The sequence below is a fragment of the Suricata suricatta genome, chromosome 11 (assembly GCF_006229205.1).
Source record: "Suricata suricatta isolate VVHF042 chromosome 11, meerkat_22Aug2017_6uvM2_HiC, whole genome shotgun sequence".
Taxonomy (NCBI): Eukaryota; Metazoa; Chordata; class Mammalia; order Carnivora; family Herpestidae; genus Suricata; species Suricata suricatta.
The window spans coordinates 68954557-68974509 of NC_043710.1; the positions used below are offsets into that span (position 1 = coordinate 68954557).

The 19953-nt window shown below is 36.9% G+C and overlaps 1 protein-coding gene across 1 annotated transcript in view; it reads left to right on the forward strand.

Moving 5' to 3' along the window:
* Window positions 1-19630, forward strand: part of TYR (tyrosinase) — a 96793-nt gene extending 77163 nt beyond the window's left edge. Inside the window, exons 4-5 of the mRNA XM_029914688.1 lie at window positions 7938-8119; window positions 19037-19630. Of these exons, the coding sequence (XP_029770548.1) occupies window positions 7938-8119; window positions 19037-19263 (409 nt within the window). The 3' untranslated portion in view covers window positions 19264-19630. The remainder of the gene's footprint in view (window positions 1-7937; window positions 8120-19036) is intronic.
* The last annotated feature ends 323 nt before the right edge of the window (window positions 19631-19953 follow it).

Consider the following 19953-nt stretch of genomic DNA (forward strand, 5'->3'; position numbering starts at 1 on the left):
TTTATATTCCAGCACGTAACATGGTGGTGATTGTACGCTGGACACTGTGCTAACTGACGTGGATCAGTGAATCGCACCACCTACAGAAGCATCCAACTCAAAATCATTAGCATCTCTTAGATTCCTCCTTTTCTCAGTTCCAACATCTAACCACTAAATTAATGATTCTTAACATATTTAATTCACATTCTCTTTGAGATTCTGATTTTTAAAATTGGATTCTCTCCCAAGAAAATATATAATTCCCACTAAATATCACATATTTTGAACTACATCAACCCAGCCAGCTTGTTGGATAGGCATTATGAGGGACATTTAGTGTACAATGATCAATAAGACAACATCATTGCTCTCCGTGACTTTCTTCATATACTGTTAGAGAGTGACACATAATCAAAAAGCTACAATTTGATAAATGTAATAATCAAAGAAGAGAAACATTAAGTTTGATGGATGTTTTCATAGAAGTAGCATTTGACCTAAGTCTTGAAGGAGCAAAAGATGTAGTAAACAATAAAGTTTAAGGAAACTTAAATTCTTAGGAAATCCTTAGAAGTAAAACCCAAAAACAAAGTAATTATAATTTTAATATCAATAGCAATGATACTTCTATATATCATTTGAAGTGGTTTTACATATTTTAACACACTTAATACTTATGAGCATCGCTTTAGGTGAGTACTGCTGTCTATTGGCTTGCAAGGGCTGCTATAACATAGTAGTGCCACAGACCGGGAGCATTTTCCCCTCGTTAGACTAGAATTTTGGCGGGCTGGCTTGAGGCATCTCGAGTAGAGGTTTTCACAGTGTGATGATCACTGCATCTGTCCTGACCTTCCAGGAAGATGACGCTTGAGAAAAATAACCCTAGATTCGCTTTTCATTGTCTCATGCTCCTTCAACTTCACCTATTAACACAAGCTGATGGTCTCTCCATTTATATTTCCAGAGAAAATCTTACTCTGAAATATCCAGCTGTCTACTTGACATCTCCTTTGGAAAATTTTGAAAGTATATTCAAGCACAGGATATCAAAAATCATAATATGAACATTTCTTCCTCATGACACACTTTCTCTCCAGTGGACTACATATTTGGGAATAAAAATGCTTTGTCCTGGGGCACCTGGGTGGCTCAGTCAGTTAAGTATCTGACTCTTGATTTCAGCTCAGGTCATGATCTCACAGTTCATGACATCAAGCCCGCATCAGGCTCTCCACTGACAGTATGGAGACTGCTTTGGATTCCTTTCTCCCTGTCTCTCTGCCTGTCTTAGCCAAGCCAGGTCCTGGCGCACTTGTCCCTGTCTCCTCCGCCCAGACCCCAGACCGGCAGGGCGGAGAATCCTCGTGGGTTCTTTTCCTGAGGGAGGGAGAGAAAGGGCAGGAAAGGGCGCTCAGAGAGTGAAGACAGCACCCGGAATCCGATCAAGCCTCTTCTTCTTTATTCTTCTTCCTCTCCTTCCTTTTCCAGAAAACACTGTATCTTATATATGGTTTGGGGCCGGGAACTGACCCAAGTTGGTTGCCAGGTAACAGAGTCAAATGAATATCAAAAGAAGCGCCCAGACTTGCCTCGGCAATGCTGGGGAGGGGAAGCTTAGCGCCGAATAATCCAAAATGCGGTTTGATCTTTTGTGCACCTTGGCCATTCTACGTCTGGCCCAGCATGACCGTCGCCAAAATCTTGGACCAGGAAATGGCACTCTCCGAGCCTCCAGATGTAAATCTTGTTTTTCTTGGTACTCCCTGGAGAGCGAATATCATTGCCTGACGCAGCCAAAACTTGGCGGCTCCCAACATCTGCCCCTCCCCCTCTTGCTCGCGGGCTCGCTCGCTCGCTCTCTCTCTCTCTCTCTCTCTCTCTCTCTCTCAAAATAAATAAATAAACATTAAACAAGTTTTACAAGTATTTTCTCCCAAAGAATAAGTCAGAAAACTTAGACTCTTCTATGACACCTCATCTCTCAGTTGTGCTGCTTGGATAGTCACATACCACCTTTTTGCCTGCACATTGTTTTCTCTGTGATTTTTTCATTCCTGCTCCCTGCACATCAACTCATACTTTTAGCCTTTTCTCCACAATGTAATCTGTGCAATCTTTAAAAAAAAATGCGGGGAAGGGGGGTGCCTGGGTGGTTCAGTCAGTTAAGCGACCAACTTCAACTCAGATCTCATGGTTCACGGGTAGAAGCCCCGCATGGGGCTCTGTACTGACAGCTCAGAGCCTGGAGCCTGATTCAGATTCTGCGTCTCCCTCTCTCTCTGCTCCTCCCCCACTCACATTCTGTTTCTGTCTGTCAAAAATGATTAAACATTCAAAAAATTTTAATGATAATCTGTTCATGTTATACCTACCCCTCCCCCACACACTTATAGAGTGACTTCTTGCTGTTCATAGGAAAAAATACAAAAATTTCTCACATGCCTTCCACTTGTCCTCATGATTTGCTCCCAGTTTACCGCTCTAGCCTGATCTCAGACTATTTTCTCCCTACTCTCCATAGACATATCAGTCAGTTAATGCCTTGGACTTGCTATGTACTTTTCATCAAAAGCCCTTGACAAATCCCCTTCTAGTCTTCAGAAAACAGTCCACCATTTTTCTATGTGCATTATTCGGCTCTTGGTTAACAGACTATCAAAGACTTTCCCAGAGGCTGCAGATCAAATGAGGTCTCCCCATTAAATCTTGTTATCATGTGACCTTCTTCATACTCTTTACCTGTCTGTAATTATAGATTTATTTTTGAGATTACTGGTTAATATCTGTCTCCACCCCGACTCCAAGTACCACAAGGACAGGGAACTTCACCCAAGGTAACTTGGGGAATTTTATACCCTGCACAGAGCCAGTTTATTATAGATGCTCAGAATATACATATTCATCTATTTCCAAAGTAGATGAATAAATGAATGAAAAAGTGTTCTATTATACAGGCGAATGTCACTTTTTTGCTGCTGTGGTGGTGGTACTAAAGCAAATCTGTTCCTACGCCTTTCTTGTTAGTTGTTCTTTTTTAAAAAATAAACTCTTATTTTAGAATAGTTTTCTATTTACAAAAATTTTGCAAAGATAGAACGAAGTTCAGATATACTGCTCATCTATTTTCCTTTATTTTTAATACCTTATATAGTATGGAACATTTGACACAATTAATGAAATAATACTGATCCATTTTTAACCAAAGTCCATACTTTATTAAGATTACTTAATAGTTATTTAATACATATATACTTTTTGTTTCAGGATCCCATGTAGGATACCACATTATATTTAATCATCATGTCTCTTAGGCTCCTCTTGGCTGTGACAGGCTTTCAAATTACCCTTGTTTTTATTTTTTTATTTTTGTATGTTCAGTCTATTAGAGGTCTACCTATAGACAAAATATACTTTCAGTTGCATTACATGCCTTGTAAACATATATTTCATGTTTGTCACAAGCATATTTTGCAGGCACATTAGATGACTACTATACAAATGGACTTAAGGAGTTCTATGCCATCTACATTATATATTCAGAGTATCTACAGAAATTATTTGAAATTCTTCTGCATGGTAGACTTATTATTTCCCATTTATTTATTCATTAATTTATATCACCATGGACTCCTCTATATATATTTTATGCTTTGGGTTATAAGCTAATACTACTTTATTTATTCTATGGCTCAAAATTTTCCATCTTTGGTTATTGGGAGTGATACCAGTAGGTTCCTCTGGTTCCTTTCATTGAAGAGTATTTCTTCCGCTCTATTCACTTTTTCTTCTCCTTCTATTATTCCAATTGCATGCATGTTACCTCTCTGAAATTATCCCACAGCTCTTGATTTTTTCCCCATTCTTTTTTTCACTTTGCATTCTAGTTTGGGAAGTCTCTATCTTCAAGCTCACGGATTCTTTTCTCAGAGATGTCAAATCCACTGGTGAGCACATTAAAAGGCATTCTTCATTTCTGTTACCCTGTGTTTTTTTTTCTAGCATATCCTTTGAGTCTTTCTTAGAGTCCTTCCACCTGTCTGCTTCACTACACATCTGTTCTTGCATGTCATTTACTTGTCTTATTAGAGCCCTTAATATATTATTCATAACTATTTAAATTCCCTATGTGATAATTCTAATCTCTATCTCATATCTCGGTTAGGGCTTCCTTTGCTGCCTTTTGGCATGCCTTGTAATATTTCACTGAAAGTCAGATATATTTTATTGAATGATAGGAACTGAAGTAGATAGGCCTTTAAGGTAAGGATTTAACGTTAATCTGGCAAAAAGTCGGTCTGTATTTAATTATAGCTGTAGGTAGTGGAGGCTTCAAATTTCCATAGGCTTTTGTTTTTGTCCTCACTCTTGACTTCGGGCTTTCCTGTATACTATTCCTCAGGTACTGTCTGCCTTGTAACTCTTTTAGTGCCATGATACTGGAGCTCTGTTGATTCATTGTAGAGCATGAAGGTGGGAGGGGACATTGTGTTTTAAAATATTCTGATTAAATTTCAGTCTTTTACTTGGCCAGTGCCTTTGGGCTGTGACCTTCATGAGTGTTTCTCCGATGAAATAGCTTTTCTTTCCCTCTAGCTCCTACTTTTTTTGGTTATGGCATTCCCATTTTATTTCCTTGAAACCCTGACCAATGTGGCCTATGTTTTATTTCCCCTTAAGTGAGACAGAAGAGCTGGAATCCCCTTCCTCCAGCTAGGTTAAGCCTCTGGTCATAATTTCCTGTGAATTAAACAGGTTTGTGACAGAGAAGGCTGAGGGCTTATTTCATAATGGCACTTCTCTCCAGTTTTGAGAGTGACAGATATCCTGTGACTTCATTCTCTCATAGCCCAAGAAAAGTTGTAAATTTTCCTTTTGTCTAGCTTTTTCTTGCTGTGAGGATGGGAGTGCCAGGGTTTTTACACGTCAGATTTGAAACCAGAATCTCATGTTACTTTTACACATAAAGCATGTCTCTTCTTAGTTGCGTCTGTGATCATCTTTACCTTTTTCTAATTCTAGAAAACTGTCTGGATACAGTTTATATAAATCTTTGGTAGGAAAATAAGGTCTTCTGATAATGGCAGTGTGATTATCTAGGTTAAGCATCAGAATTCCAATGCGAGTCATTTTAGATATGGTTTGACAAAATTAACTGAAGATGAGTACCATGGACGAAGAATTTAATCGAGATTAATACTTTCATTTTAAGAGGTTGATAAGGTGGGTGAGCACATTAATGGTTTTATCCATTAAACCTTTTGGTGCTAAGAACTGATGTCCTCGTCTTACCTAGTAAAGAATTTTTATTTCTTGGCCCAAAAAAAAGATTATTTATAAGCTGAACTAAAGTAGTAATTTTTCTCAATTCACAAAAGGCAGAATTTTTGCCTCAAGCCCTTATCTGGTAGCTCACTGTATATTAGGCCTTCTCACAATCAAAGTTTAATAGGTAGGGGGACAGATTAACTGTATCAGAATGCCTCCTCCTCATTAAAAAGAAAATAGATTGGCCAGTTGAAAAGCAGGTAAACAAACATTGTTTAAGCATGTTTAAATATTGTTTAAACATTAAATATTGCTTAAACCAAATAAAATACCTTTTAAACATTATAATACAGTTCTATTTTTTGTTAAAATATATACATAGTGTTATGCATATTTTATAAACTAGATGTAACAAAATATGAAGTGATTTTGTGAATTGTTTTCTCCTTTCATTTTTGCCCATTTATATTTTCTGAATTGTATGTAATGAATAAGTAATGCTTTCATGCAAAGAAAAAACTGCAGAAGTTAAAACAAAAAAAACCTAATGAATAAAATTTTGGGTCTTGAATAGAATTTGGGCCTTATTTGTTAAACCCATTCCCAATTTCTTTAGTTGAGAAGACACACACAGAGGCCAATTTTCCCATATCTTCTCCTTTTTCATTCTTGCTGGTCAGAATCATAACCCTTTATAACATGTACATGTTCAAATGTACATGGCTCCGGCATTTCTATTACAGTATGTCTCAGGTCTCTCGCTAATTGTAAAGTTCATCCAGTAGAAAGTTAATAATGAAGCGGGAGAAGAGGAAGAGGGGATGAGGATGATGATTGTTTCCACTTACCATTTGTTAAGCACATAAATATATATCTGACTTACATTATAGTAATTAATCCATAAATATTATTCCCAATTCACAGATAAAGCAAAATCAAACATGTTAAGACATTTTCACAAATTTCCCTTGTTACAACCCATGGAACTCACTTTTTTATGTGGGCTCTTATTTCTCCAATAAGAACTCAGTAAACTTATTTAGTTGTTGGGCTATTTAGAGAGCATTTGATATTTATGGATCAGATTTTCAGTATTTATCAGTGGCCTGCTGATCCTTTGATTAACTCACAATTAAAAGCTAACTTTAACCACAACTCCTATTTGAAGTCAAGGTTCTCTAAGCAAATAGGATTGTTTTCCATTGTGGAAAAAATGATCACCATGTTGCTATTTTATATCATTTTCTTTATTGTACTTCAAAATGTTTTTTCAAATTTTGGCTTGTTTGAAGCATTATCACTTTCCTTTTTAGACACAATCACTGTGACAATGCACTAACTTTTTATCTCCTGGCATAAGTTTTATAGCTAAGTAACAATAGCTTACTTATTTAGTACTTTCATAAATATTATCACACTGGATAATCCCTTTGGAAATAGGGCAGATATTATTGCTTTCATTTAAGGATGAAGAGGCTAGATCACCAAGAACTTTCGTGATTTGCTTAGAGTCATACAGTTTTTAAAGCACAGAGCTAGGCCTCAAGGGGAGTTCTCTGATTTTAGGTCTTGTGTTCTTCCCTCTGTTATATAGTCTGATAATACAGAGCTATTCTCTTTGTCATACATTTAGTATATTATACTAAATTTTAATATACTATAAATTCTTCTATAGTTTGAATTTCTACTTCATTCTTACTCAATCTTTTTAATCTCTTAAATGTTTAGCTTTCGTCCCAGTCAGAAATTTTAATTGCACACAACAGACACTAACTCTGGCTGATTTAAACGGAAAAAGAATTTGCTAATAAGATATTGGATAGCTCAGGAAATCATGGAGAAGGAAGTTCAGAAATCAGTGGAAACACGGGAGGAGGGGAGTAGCAGCAAAGAGATCAGCTAAAGCCATGCTATAGAACACAGGATATTCCTTTCCTGGTACTTCTGGTCTCATAAGCCCTAAAAATTGGATGTTGTTATCACAAGTGCCTTTGGCCATGACCAGAGTAGTTTTTCATTGCCCATGCGTCTGTATGTCACTATCTTCCGTTTCAAAGTCTTGGATGGATATATGTGATTGAGTGTGGATCATATGGTCATAGTCTAGATCAGGAGAAGTTGGAAAACCAAATCCAAGTATTTTTAGTCTCCATTATAAGAGATAGGCTCGTTCTCACCTCGAGTTTCATTAAGCATACCCTTCACCAAACATAACAAGATGGTTAAAAAATTGAAAGTCCCCTGCCATGACCAAAAAAATAAAAAATAAATAAAAAAAAAAAAATAAAGACCAAATTTCAGTACTGATTCCAACTTAGTTTTATGTGTTCTTTCTTTAGGCTAACTTTCTTTGAGACAAGAAATGTATTTAATTTACAACTCTGACTCAGTTGTCATTCAACCAATAATTACTCTTGCTCTGCAGCATTCTGAAAGGTCTAAACTTGTCATGTAAAGTTCATTTACCTGAGAAATTCCCTATTCATAGTTATCCTCTCATATTTCTTTCGAATGAGTGAGCTTCATCAGGGTCTGACAGAATGAACTAGTGCTTTACAAAATATTTGCAAAGCGTGAAAAATATATGTGGCATCCTTCCATGTCTTGGGATTTTAAGCTATGCCTTGAATTATAAATATTTCTTTTATAAACATGTTTCTGAGTCTGAATAATCCTTTTCTCTACAGCATTTTTGAACAATGGCTCCGAAGGCACCAACCTCTTCAAGAAGTTTATCCAGAAGCCAATGCACCCATTGGACATAACCGGGAGTCCTACATGGTTCCTTTTATACCTCTATACAGAAATGGTGATTTCTTTATTTCATCCAGAGATCTGGGCTATGACTATAGCAACCTACAAGATTCAGGTAAAGTTTAATTTCTTTCACTGAAATGATGAATCTTGTGCAACTAGTTTCTTTTGAGAGAGTATATAACCCCATGTTTTTACAATGTTATCCCCAAAACCTCTAAATTGGGAAAAGTACACTACAAACCATAATTTGTCACTAATTTATTATTACATGAACTAAGTTGCAAGGATCTTTAATTTCACATCCATTCTGATTGATATAGGGCATTTGTATATGGCAACCATGGAAAGAACACTACAATTTTAAAAAAATCAGAAGGGAAAAAGAGGGTTTATGACATGACTCTATCAACTGACTTTGGAAATCTTGCTTCAATATATAAATCTAAGTCTTTTAACCTGAAATATTGGGGTCAGATTACTTCAAGAGATATTGTGATAATTAAAATAATATGATGTATTAAAGAGTCCAGTGTGGTGTGGTACAAGATAAATATCTAGTAGTTTCAGGGAGACCTGGGTGGCTCTGTTGGTTCGGTGTCTAACTTTTGATTTTGGCTCAGGTCATGATCCCAGGGTCATGGAATTGAGCCCTGTGTTGATCCAGCTCAGCTTAAGCCCGCTTGGGATTCTCTCTCTCTCTCTTGCTCGCTCTCTCTCTCTCCCTCTCCCTTTCCTTCTGGCCTTCCCCTGCTTGCACACACTTTCTATCTCTCCAAAATAAATAAATAAGTAAATAAGTAAAAAGAAAAAATATATATATAGTACTTTTAGAATCATCTTTGGAAACTTTCTGCTATGATTACCAAGAAAACTTATGGATGTTTTTATTTTAAGCCCAATTAATAATAACAATAATAATAACAACAACAACAGAGAGAAGAATGAGAAGGAGGAGGAGGAGAGAAGCAAGGAGGAGGAAAAGGAAGAAAAAAGAATGATTATAATATAATTGCTAGGACTATGATTAAGCTAATAATATAAAACACTAAGATGATAATTGCATCTGGGCTTTAAATAATCTTCCTGAGTAGAAATATGTCAATATCTTCCTAATAAATGAGGAACAGGTAACAATGCCTTCTCCCACCCAAGAGCTTCCTACATGCAGGTCTCATACATGCATTACTAATCAATCATATATTAGGGTGAGAATTATTATCTCTAGAAATAGGTGAGGCTTTTGATACTGCTTTCCCAATATCAAACACCAATATGTGGAGGAGCCAGATGACAATACTATAAGGACTTCTCTTCATTTCACTATAATGCTCTACTCTAACACAAAAGGATCAATATCCAAAAACAGTAAATCAACAAACAAACAAAACATATGGCTTGTGGGTAAGATGTATTCAATAAGCACTGATGTTTCATTATATTAATTGATAATGCATAAAAATTCTAATTCATGGGGCGCCTGGGTGGCTCAGTCGGTTGAGTCTCCGACTTCGGCTCAGGTCAGATCTCACGTTCGTGGGTTCGAGCCCCGCGTCAGGCTCTGTGCTGGCGGCTAGCTCCAGAGCCTGGAGCCTGCTTCCAGTTCTGTGTCTCCTTCTCTCTCTGCCCCTCCCCCTCTCATGCTCTCTCTCTGTATTAAAAATAAATAAAACATTAAAAAAAATTTTTTTAATTCTAATTCATGAAAACAAGTAAATTAAACAAACAAATAAAATGACATTTACCAATTTTCTACCTCTTGTGCTAGATTTTAAGGACATAAAGGACTGACAAAGTTCCAAACCTCAAGGAGCTCTAAATTCAGTGTGGAAGTCAGATAACTGCAAGAAAGTACAAAACATCAGTATATGTTAAGTGCAGCAAAAGTCATAAACAAAATCCAATGAGCACAGAGGAGAAAGCAATGATTTCTGAATAATTCAACCTAGGAAGACAAGACCTTGAAGGATGAACAGGCAGGTAGCAGAGGAAAAAATGGCAGCAAATATTCTAAATGAAGAGAATAGTAAGAAAAATAGAGGTGGAGCATGTACAATGTATTTATAGAATGCTAAATTCTTCTATTTGAGTAGGATAAGCAATGTAAAATTACCCTAAGGAGAGAAATGGAGTCATTTCATAATAGCTATAACACATATTGAGTATTTTTTTATGTGCCAGAAACATCTAGCTGTGCTGTATGCATTATTTAAACTTCACAACTATCCTACGAATTAGGTACTATTCTTTCTTTCTTCCTATTTAGGTGAGAAAACTGAGGCCTAAAGAATATAAATAAGTTGTCCCAGGCCATCTAGTTAGTATGTGGCATAGCAGAACTACAATTTAGGGCTAACAGGAGAACCTATATTTTATCAACATTTACCTACTCTTTGGGAGATCATTAGTTGAACAAATATGGCTTTGATTAACCTGTCTTGCTTCTGAAAATCAGGGGCAATACAAAAATGGCTGCCACTGGAAATCAGTTCTTTCAAAACTTTGAGATAATGGAGATCATAGAGACCATTGAGAACAGGGAATTTTGCAAAGGGCAGAGGTGTGGTAAGGGGAGGGCTTTCTCCAAGTCAAAAAGGGGACAGTCTCAAGCAACATACTTTACCTTCCAACTATAAACACACCACCATGCATAAAGAAAGAGTTCTATTTGTAATGACTTTTCAAAGTTTCACCACTTAGCTTTTCATGATTTGCATTTCTGAAACATGCCAGACTCTTTTCATGGGCTCATGCTTTTATTTTTTTATTTTTTTATATAGTTTATTGTCAAGTTGGTTTCCGTATAACACCCAGTTCTCTTCCCCACAAGTGTCCTCCTCCATGACCATCACTCCCCTTCCCCTTTCCCCCTCCCCCTTCAGACCTCAGTTTCTTTTCAGTACTCAAGAGTCTCTCATGATTTGCCCTTCTCCCTCTCCCTAACTCTATTTCCACCATTCCCCTATCCATGGTCCTCTGTTAAGTTTCTCCTGTTAGACCTATGAGTGAAAACATATGGTATCTGTTCTTCTCTGCCTGATTTATTTCATTTAGCTTGACACCCTCGAGTTCTATCCACATTGCCACAGATAACCAAATTTCATTCTTTCTCATTGTCATGTAGTATTCCATTGTATATATAAACCATATCTTCTTGATCCATTCATCAGGTGATTGACATTTAGGCTCTTTCCATGATTTGGCTATTGTTGAAAGTGCCACTATGAAAATTGGGGTACATGTGCCCCTGTGCATCAGCACTTCTGTATCCCTTAGGTAAATCCCTAGCAGTGCTATTGCTGGGTCATAGGGGAGATCTACTGATAATTTTTTGAGGAACCTCCACACTGTTTTCCAGAGCAGCTGCACCAGTTTACATTCCCATTAACAGTGTAGGAGGGTGCCCATCTCTCCACATCCTGGCCAGCATCTACAGTCTTTTGATTTGTTCATTTTAGCCACTCTGACTGGTGTGAGGTGGTATCTCAGTATGGTTTTGATTTGTATTTTCCTGATGATGAGTGATGCTGAGCATCATTTCATGTGCCTGTTGGCCATCTGGATGTCTTCTTTAGAGAAGTGTTCATTCATGTCTTCTGCCCATTTCTTCACTGGATTATTCATTTTCCAGGTGTGGAGTTTGGTGAGTTTCTTGCTGATTTTGGATACTAGCCCTTTATCTGATATGTCATTTGCAACTATCTTTTCCCATTCCATCGGTTGCCTGTTCGTTTTGTTGATTGTTTCTTTTGCAGTGCAGAAGCCTTTTATCTTGATGAGGTCCCAATTGTTCATTTTTTGCTTTTGATTCTCTTGCCTTTGGGGATGTGGTGAGTAGGAAGTTGCTGCAGTGGAGGTCAAGGAGGTTGTTTCCTACTTTCTCCTCGAGGATTTTGATGGTTTCCTGTCTCACATTTAGGTCCTTCAGCCACTTTGAGTTGATTTTTGTGTATGGTGTAAGAAAGTGGTCTAGTTTCATTCTTCTGCATGTTGCTGTCCAGTTCTCCCAGCACCACCTGCTAAAGAGGCAGTCTTTTTTCCATTGGATACCCTTTCCTGCTTTGTCAAAGTTTAGTTGGCCATACATTTGTGGGCCCAGTTCTGGGCTCTCTATTCTATTCCATTGGTCAATGTGTCTGTTTTTGTGCCAATACCATACTGTCTTGATGATGACAGCTTTGTAGTAGAGGCTAAAGTCTGGGATTGTGATGCCTCCCATTTTTGTTTTCTTCTTCAGTATTACTTTGGCTATGTGGGGTCTTTTGTGGTTCCATTGAACTGTAGGATAGTTTGTTCTAGCTTTGAGAAGAATGCTGGTGCAATTTTGATGGGGATTGCATTGAATGTGTAGATTGCTTTGGGTGCTAATGACATTTTAACAATATTTATTCTTCCAATCCAGGGCTCATGCTTTTAAACATGCTGTTCTCTCTGGCTAAATTCTAATCCTGTTTGTCCATTTGTCAACCTCTCAGATATTAAATCACTTTATACATCTATGTAGTCATGTTTAATTATTCCTTTATTAGAGTTACATAGTAATTTTTTATGTATGAATCTTTCCCCACTCCACCTTGACTGTGTGCTCTACAAGATTAGAATTGATATATTTCAAGCTTCTCTAGTTTAAATATCAAATGCTATCTGGTATCATTGGAGTGAAATCAATGAATCAATTTGAGTACAAGTGATATTGATCACGAAGGGTGGTGTCTCTAACCAATATAAGTAAAGCTTGCTAGAAAAATGTCTCCCCTTTTAATACCCAGGTCGGGTTTAGATATGTATTTTTAACATATTTCAAGCCTTCTATCACACTAGGTACTTTATAGGTGGTGTTACTGATTTATTTTCTTTCTACATACATGTATTTAATAACATTTAATAACAAAGCATGGTCTTAGATACAATGGATACAGTGGTAAACAACACGGTCTATCTTTATGGAGTCTACAGCTTAATGTAAGACCTTAAACAACTACTTACCTAATGACCTAAAAAATCCAGAAGGTAGGGAGGGAGGCAGAAAACATGAAAGAATTTGATATTATTTTGAAGTTATATAAAATATATAGAAGTTGGAAAATAATTCCAAGGTTAGAATCATGGATTCATATGAATCATATGAGATGAGAAAGAAGGAGATATTAGGGATGCCTTTAAGCTTTCTGGCCTGTGAATATGATGCATGGTGATACGTTCACTGAGACAGTATCAGTAGGAGCCCAGACTTGTGGGAATCTCATGTTTGCATTTGTTATGTAGTGAAATGGGATGATAGGAGACATCAAGGCAAATATGTCTCTGGGGCAGTTGGTTGACCTTGAAACTCAGAAGACATTCAGGCCTGCAGATACCAATAGGATATAAGTTATAAACATTAGCAAGTAAATTATTATCTCTGCTAATCTTCACAATCTTATGTAGTAGTGATTTTTCTTTTGTTTTGGAGGTAAATTGAGGACAGAAAGATAAAGTGATGAATTCTAAGTTACAAAGATACTAAGTGGCTAATATTGAATCCCAAACTAATTTTCTTTCCATTACTCCACACTAGAGATGTTCTCTTTAGTCCCTATATGTCTTGTACATTATGTTCCATTTCATGGTTCCTCTCTGGAGTCCACGTGGGTAGTTTTTACTGAAAAGGCAACAAAATACATCAGAAGAGAGAAGGGACAGGGGGATCCAAGAATCACATTAGGGGCAAGTTATTTATGATTTATTTCTACTTACCTATTTTTAAAAAATTAAAGTTGATTGGAAATGTTTTATTTGTTTAGAGTACTTTTCATACAGCTGTGCATCTTCATTAATTTTAGAGAAGTCTGAATTTAAAAATCAACAATAGCAATTGCCTATTTTCTATTTTATGAATTATTCTATCACTTCTGTTGTACATTCAAGGAGTTTAAAATTTATTCTTATTTATTGCTGAACTTTAGACCTACTAAAAACATCTTTAAAAACTGCTTTATGTAATTTAGTTCAAGAAGTTTATTATTCATCATTCAGGTACTCATGTTCATAATTACTTAAGTGTTTTCTGTAAAAGGCAGCTGATGTCTGGCATTTGTCAAACATTTTCTCTTATAATTGAATTTAGTGATGCTTTTAAAAAATGAGCAGCAGGTGATTTTGTCTGCATGCATAACTGATTAAAGGTGAGACCAAAAAGCTTTGGCAATGAAAGGTTGAGTCTTTAATGCTACTGGAAAATGCGATCCTGATTTCTGTATGATACTGCTCTGTTGAGAGTTTCCTTATCCCAGTTTATCCCTAAGACCTTGACATTTGATGTTAAAAATCAGAGAAGGCACAATCACGGTAACTAGTGTGCCTTGTTCTGCAGTTGTGATTTGATGATGAGGCTTCTATCATTCACAGACGTGTTCAGTAGCTCTATTTGCCCACGTGTATACACAGCTGCGTGCTGTTACTTTTTTCTTGGGATGGCCAGCCATCATCACATGCTCAAGTTTTCATTCATTCTTCTACTCAGTGACATGGTTTTCTGGGAGGCCTCCCTTAACTCCCCAGACACATATGAGCTCTTTCCACCATGATCCCATTGTATCTTTTGCTTACTTCCATCATTACAGCATTGCTCTTGAAATAATTTGTTTACTTGTTAGTCTCCTCTTTCAGTTACTGTTACCCTCAGGCCAGGGATTCTACTTGTTTATCTTTTCACGTACACGTGCCAGAACCACCACTGGGCTTATAATGTGTCTCAGTGAACATCCGTTGTATGAATGAATGAATGAATGAATGAATGAAAGATAAATGAGATACAATACTTGCCTCTCAAAAACTTATGATCAAACCTGAAAATACACATAATACATATAAATAATTACATATAATACACGTAGATAATTACAATACATAGACAATAGTGCCAAGGGTTACAAGGGAACAAAGACAGAGTCTGAGAATCCAAAAGTAGTTTTGAGAAAGAAAACTCTGATTAGAAGCTGGTTCAGCTGAAATATTGTTGAAATTGTATGGAAAAACAAGAATCACTAACAATTATAAATTGCTTTCTATGTGCCAGGCATTTTGCCAAGGACTATATATACATTGCCTGGTGTAAGTATTACAGGCAAACTTTCTAAGTTACAGATTCCTAATTCATTAAGTTAGGATAATGGTCCCTAACTAACTTATGAGTTTGTTTTGTGGGTAAATGAGCTTATGATTTGAACATGATAGAGCACAAAACAAACAGAAGACTTTATTATTCTCTTCCTTCTGAAGAGAAAGGATAACAAGAATAATGGAATTTAGGTAGGCAAAGATAGAGCAATTATAATATTAAGAAATAAGTTAAAGGTGAATTCTTTGGGTTCCAAAGCAAAGAGATGAAAAAGTCTGAATTTTCATTTGGCACCTTTGAGAAATACAAAGTGTTTCAGGGAAGTCCATTGGTAGCAGTAAAAATTGAAACCACTTAGAGTAAACTGAAGTAGAGAGATTATAAGAGGAGCTGAATAGCAAGACAGGCATAGAAATAGTATTTTAAAATTATGACGAGCTGATCCTGAAATAGAGGAAATCATATTTATTATGGAATCTCTATATACTCTGCACTTTGCTAGATATTTTAAACAAACTTTATATACTGAAGTGACCACTATCAATCTAAGCCTGGCATTTGTAGTCCCATTTTCAAAATAATTTTAAATATATTGAAAACAGTAACTTTTTTATATTTCTTTTTAATTTTAGCTTTTTGGCTTTCATTGTTTAGATTTAAATATCACAGTTCTCACTCATCATCAGGAAAACACAAATAAAAACCACACCGAGATATCACCTCACACCAGTCAGAGTGGCTAAAATGGACAAATCAAGAGACTATAGATGCTGGCGAGGGTGTGCAGAGACGGGCACCCTCTTACACTGTTGGTGGGAATGTAAACTGGTGCAGCCCCTCTGGAAAACAGTGTGGAGACTCCTCAAAAAACTATCCATAGAACTCCCTTATGACCCAGCAATAGCACTGCTAGGGATTTACCCAAGGGATACAGAAATGCTGATGCATAGGAGCACATGTACCCCAATGTTCATAGCAGCACTGTCAACAATAGCCAAATCGTGGAAAGAGCCTAAATGTTCATCACCTGATGAGTGAATCAAGAAGATGTGGCATATATATATACAATGGAGTATTACATGGCCAGGAGAAAGAATGAAATCCGGCCATTTGTAAGAAAGTGGAGGGACCTCGAGGGTGTCATGCTAAGAGAAATAAGTCAGGTGGAGAAGGACAGATACCATATGTTTGCACTCATAAGTCTAACAGGAGAACAGGAGAAACCTAATGGAGGACCAGGGGGGAGGGGAAGAGGAAAAGAGAGTTGGGGAGAGAGAGGGACGCAAAACTTGAGAGACTGTTGAGTACTGAAAACAAACTGAGGGTTGAAGGGAGAGGGGGAGGGGGGAAAAGAGGTGGTGGTGATGGAGGAGGACACTTGTGGGGAAGAGCACTGGGTGTTATATGGAAACCAATTTGACAATAAACTATTAAAAAAAAAAGAAAAATTGGAAAACACCAAAAAGGATAAAGAAAAAAATAAAACAACTATAATCTCAAAAAAAAAATAAATATCACAGTTCTAAATGTTTTATACAATTTATTTGGTGTTGTTTTCCCTTCCTGAAGAGAAATTCTGAATTGCAACACTGTTCAAATTGTGCTTAATGGGTTCTAGGAATTTTAGACATAACTTAGTGATCGCTGGCAAAAGGATGGTGTCAAGGACAGAAGGAGAAACGGACAGGGTTTTAGCCCTACAGCCCCAAATAAGCCAGAGAAGCTACACCTTCATATTCTTTGAATCGATATGAGGCTTTAGTACTATGAAATTCATTTTTAACAAATTCTCCTGATTAAAAACCAAAAAAGAACATTTCTGCTTTAATCATTCTGAACATTATTGAGGTTTGTGGGGAACACTGAGACTTCATTTTAAATTTTATTTCATGTTGCTACCCATGCTTTCCAAGGTATGTTACTAAATAAATATTCCTTTTCTCATTGGTTTGTGTATCTCATTTTATTATACATAGAGTTTATGTGAGCACAATTGGCTTGTGAGCACAATTCATTCTGGAAACATGCTTGTCATTCAAAGCACTCATATATCAAAGAGAATTTAATAACCATGGGCTCAGTTGTGATCATGGAACGTTCAGCATCACACACTACTCATATTGCAAGACGTCACTCATTTGTCAAGTGAAAACTTATTGGGGATGTTTGCTCATCTTGAAGAACACTCACAGAACAAGTTACCCACGATAGGTTTTACTGTCATTGCAATTCCAGAATTCCCTAAGGTTTTTACTCCATCTTTTATTGTAGTGGACTTATAATTAACTTTTTAAAATAATCAAGACTTTCAAAGATGCAAATGGCAGAAGACCCATTGGAATGAGATTATATTAAAGCAAAGTATTTTTTGGAGGGATGAACACTCAAACTCTGGGAAAGGCAGAGTTTCTGTCTCTTTGTCTCTCTGTCCCTCTCACTATCTCTCTCATTCTCTATCTATCATCTCTATTTTTTGGGATGCATTCATCCTGTCTTCTACAGGTCGAGAAGTAAGGCTATCATCAGCTCCCAAGAGCTGGTAACTGCAGCACAGTGAGTTCTGAGAAGTGATTCTGATTGGCCCATCTTGTGTCAGTGGTCTACCATGTACTGGGCAACTATGGCCAAGGAAAGAGTTTTCAAAGAATGTTATAGTTCTTGCATTAATGAGGATGGGAAGGTAAGGATTGAGAGCAGATGCAGGCTCAAATATCTATGGCTTAAATCAGTTACTTTATTTATTGCTCAAATAGTAGTCTTCGCATGTTGTTGAATATTAGTTCCATAATTCCAGGGTCCAGAGCTACTTCTTTCTTGTTTCCACAAGACTCAGGGCTTAATCTGGACCACATGGTCCATAATGCCTTGTAAACACACTATCTACTTTACAGCTAAGCAAAAAGCAAAAAAGAAAACAGAGAAGACACACATTTTTCTTTTTAAGGAAAATGCCCCAAAGTTACATATATTGTTTTTTGCACAAGACTTGAATCACATAGACATTTGCTACAAGGTAAGCCCAAGATGCACTCTCTTCTTTGTATACAAAATGTATAGGAATATCTTGAAGTCTCTTATAAATAGTGATGGGCATTTTTAAATCAAGCAAAGGGATACAATAAGTTAATAACTCCAAGGGAAAAGTGGTATAAGGAAATGTAATCATTCCACTGTAAATAATATTTATATAATAAAACTTATGAAGGAGGAGTGCCTGGATGGCTCAGTGCAGTAACCGTCTGACTTTGGCTTAGGTCATAATCTCAGCAGTTTGCGAATTTGAGCCCCGTGTTGGGCTCTGTGCTGACAGCTCAGAGCCTTGAGCCTGCTTAGATTTCCGTCTCTTCCTCTCCCTCTCTGCACCTCCCCTGCTTGCACTTGCACTCGCGCTCTCTCTCTGTCCCTCTCTCTCAAAACTAAATAAACACTAAAAAAATAAAACTAATGAAAATCCTAGATGTGGATGTCATCCCAAATCATGATGTTATTATGCCAAAAAGACTCAGGAAAGAAAAGGGAGGTTTTAAGCAAACAAGAATCATTATTTCTATATGAAGAACTCTAGCTATAAACTTGATGAATTAAAAGATGGTAATATTTGCCTATTCAAAATATGGAAGCAAATACCAAAATAAAGAACTAAAAATTCCAACAGCTGACTTGGTTGTGGGCACTGCATAATTTACAGGTCAGGTGTTATCTATCAATTTAAAACATTCCAGCAAGGTGGTATTATGTTCCTGTCTTCCTGATGAAGAAACTGAGGCTTAGGAATATTAGGTGTGACTTTTCTGAGCTCTGATAGCTACTCAGTAACAGAGCTGGCATTCAAATTAAGCATCTGTCTCCACAATACTCTGCAGGGATAATTAATGATGATGATGATGCTAATGGTGACAACAGTAAAAACACTGGGATATCTTTCTGTTTCAGAACGGGACATTTTTCAAGATTACATTAAGCCCTACTTAGAACAAGCAAGTCGGATCTGGCCATGGCTCATTGGGGCTGCTTTGGTAGGCTCCGTCCTCACCGCTATGCTGGGAAGGCTCACTAGCCTGCTATGCCGTCGCAAGAGTAAGCAGCTTCATGAAGAAAGACAGCCCCTCCTCATGGAAAAGGAGGATTACCACAGCTTGTTGTATCAGACTCATGTATAAAAGGCTTCAGCCATGGAGTAGGGCCAAGAAGGCTGACCTCACCTTAACGCAAATGATTTTCAAGTCCCCGGGAGATGTCCCAAGAGCAGTCCCTGGTACTGGTCTGTGAAGACTAGTATCAGAATTGCCATCTAATCCAAAAGGTACCCCTCCTGCAATTCAGGTAGAATACACCTGTGTTTGCCTTTTGATCATCTCTTTGACAATTTTCCTGAAACGCATATTTCTAAAAAACAAGGATGCCATTTGGTATTGAGTAAATGCTACTTGTATCTGAATGAAAGCGCTCTTATAAAAATGTGACTGCTTAATGAAATGTTTTTTATTGTCTTCTTTCTTTGATTTTAATAAAATGGTAACAAATTTACATATACTGACTCCTTTGAGCTTGGGAAGTACATTTTGATTTTCCTCAGAAAGCATGTTTCCTTTATATTTTATATTTTCTCCCCAAAATGTATTAGAAACTTCAAATAAACAACCTTCAGTTCTTTCCTGCCACAGTTCGGAATATGTGTTTGAAGGTCACTGAAAATAGAAGCCCCACCCCTACAACAAATCTGGCTGAGTCCCTGTTTCAAGATGTACTCATTAACTATGTTGATACTGGCGATAACCCTATTAAAAACTTTTTCTTATCCTCTAAGAAGAATTTTATTAGAGAATGTTTAAAATGCTACAAAACACTTG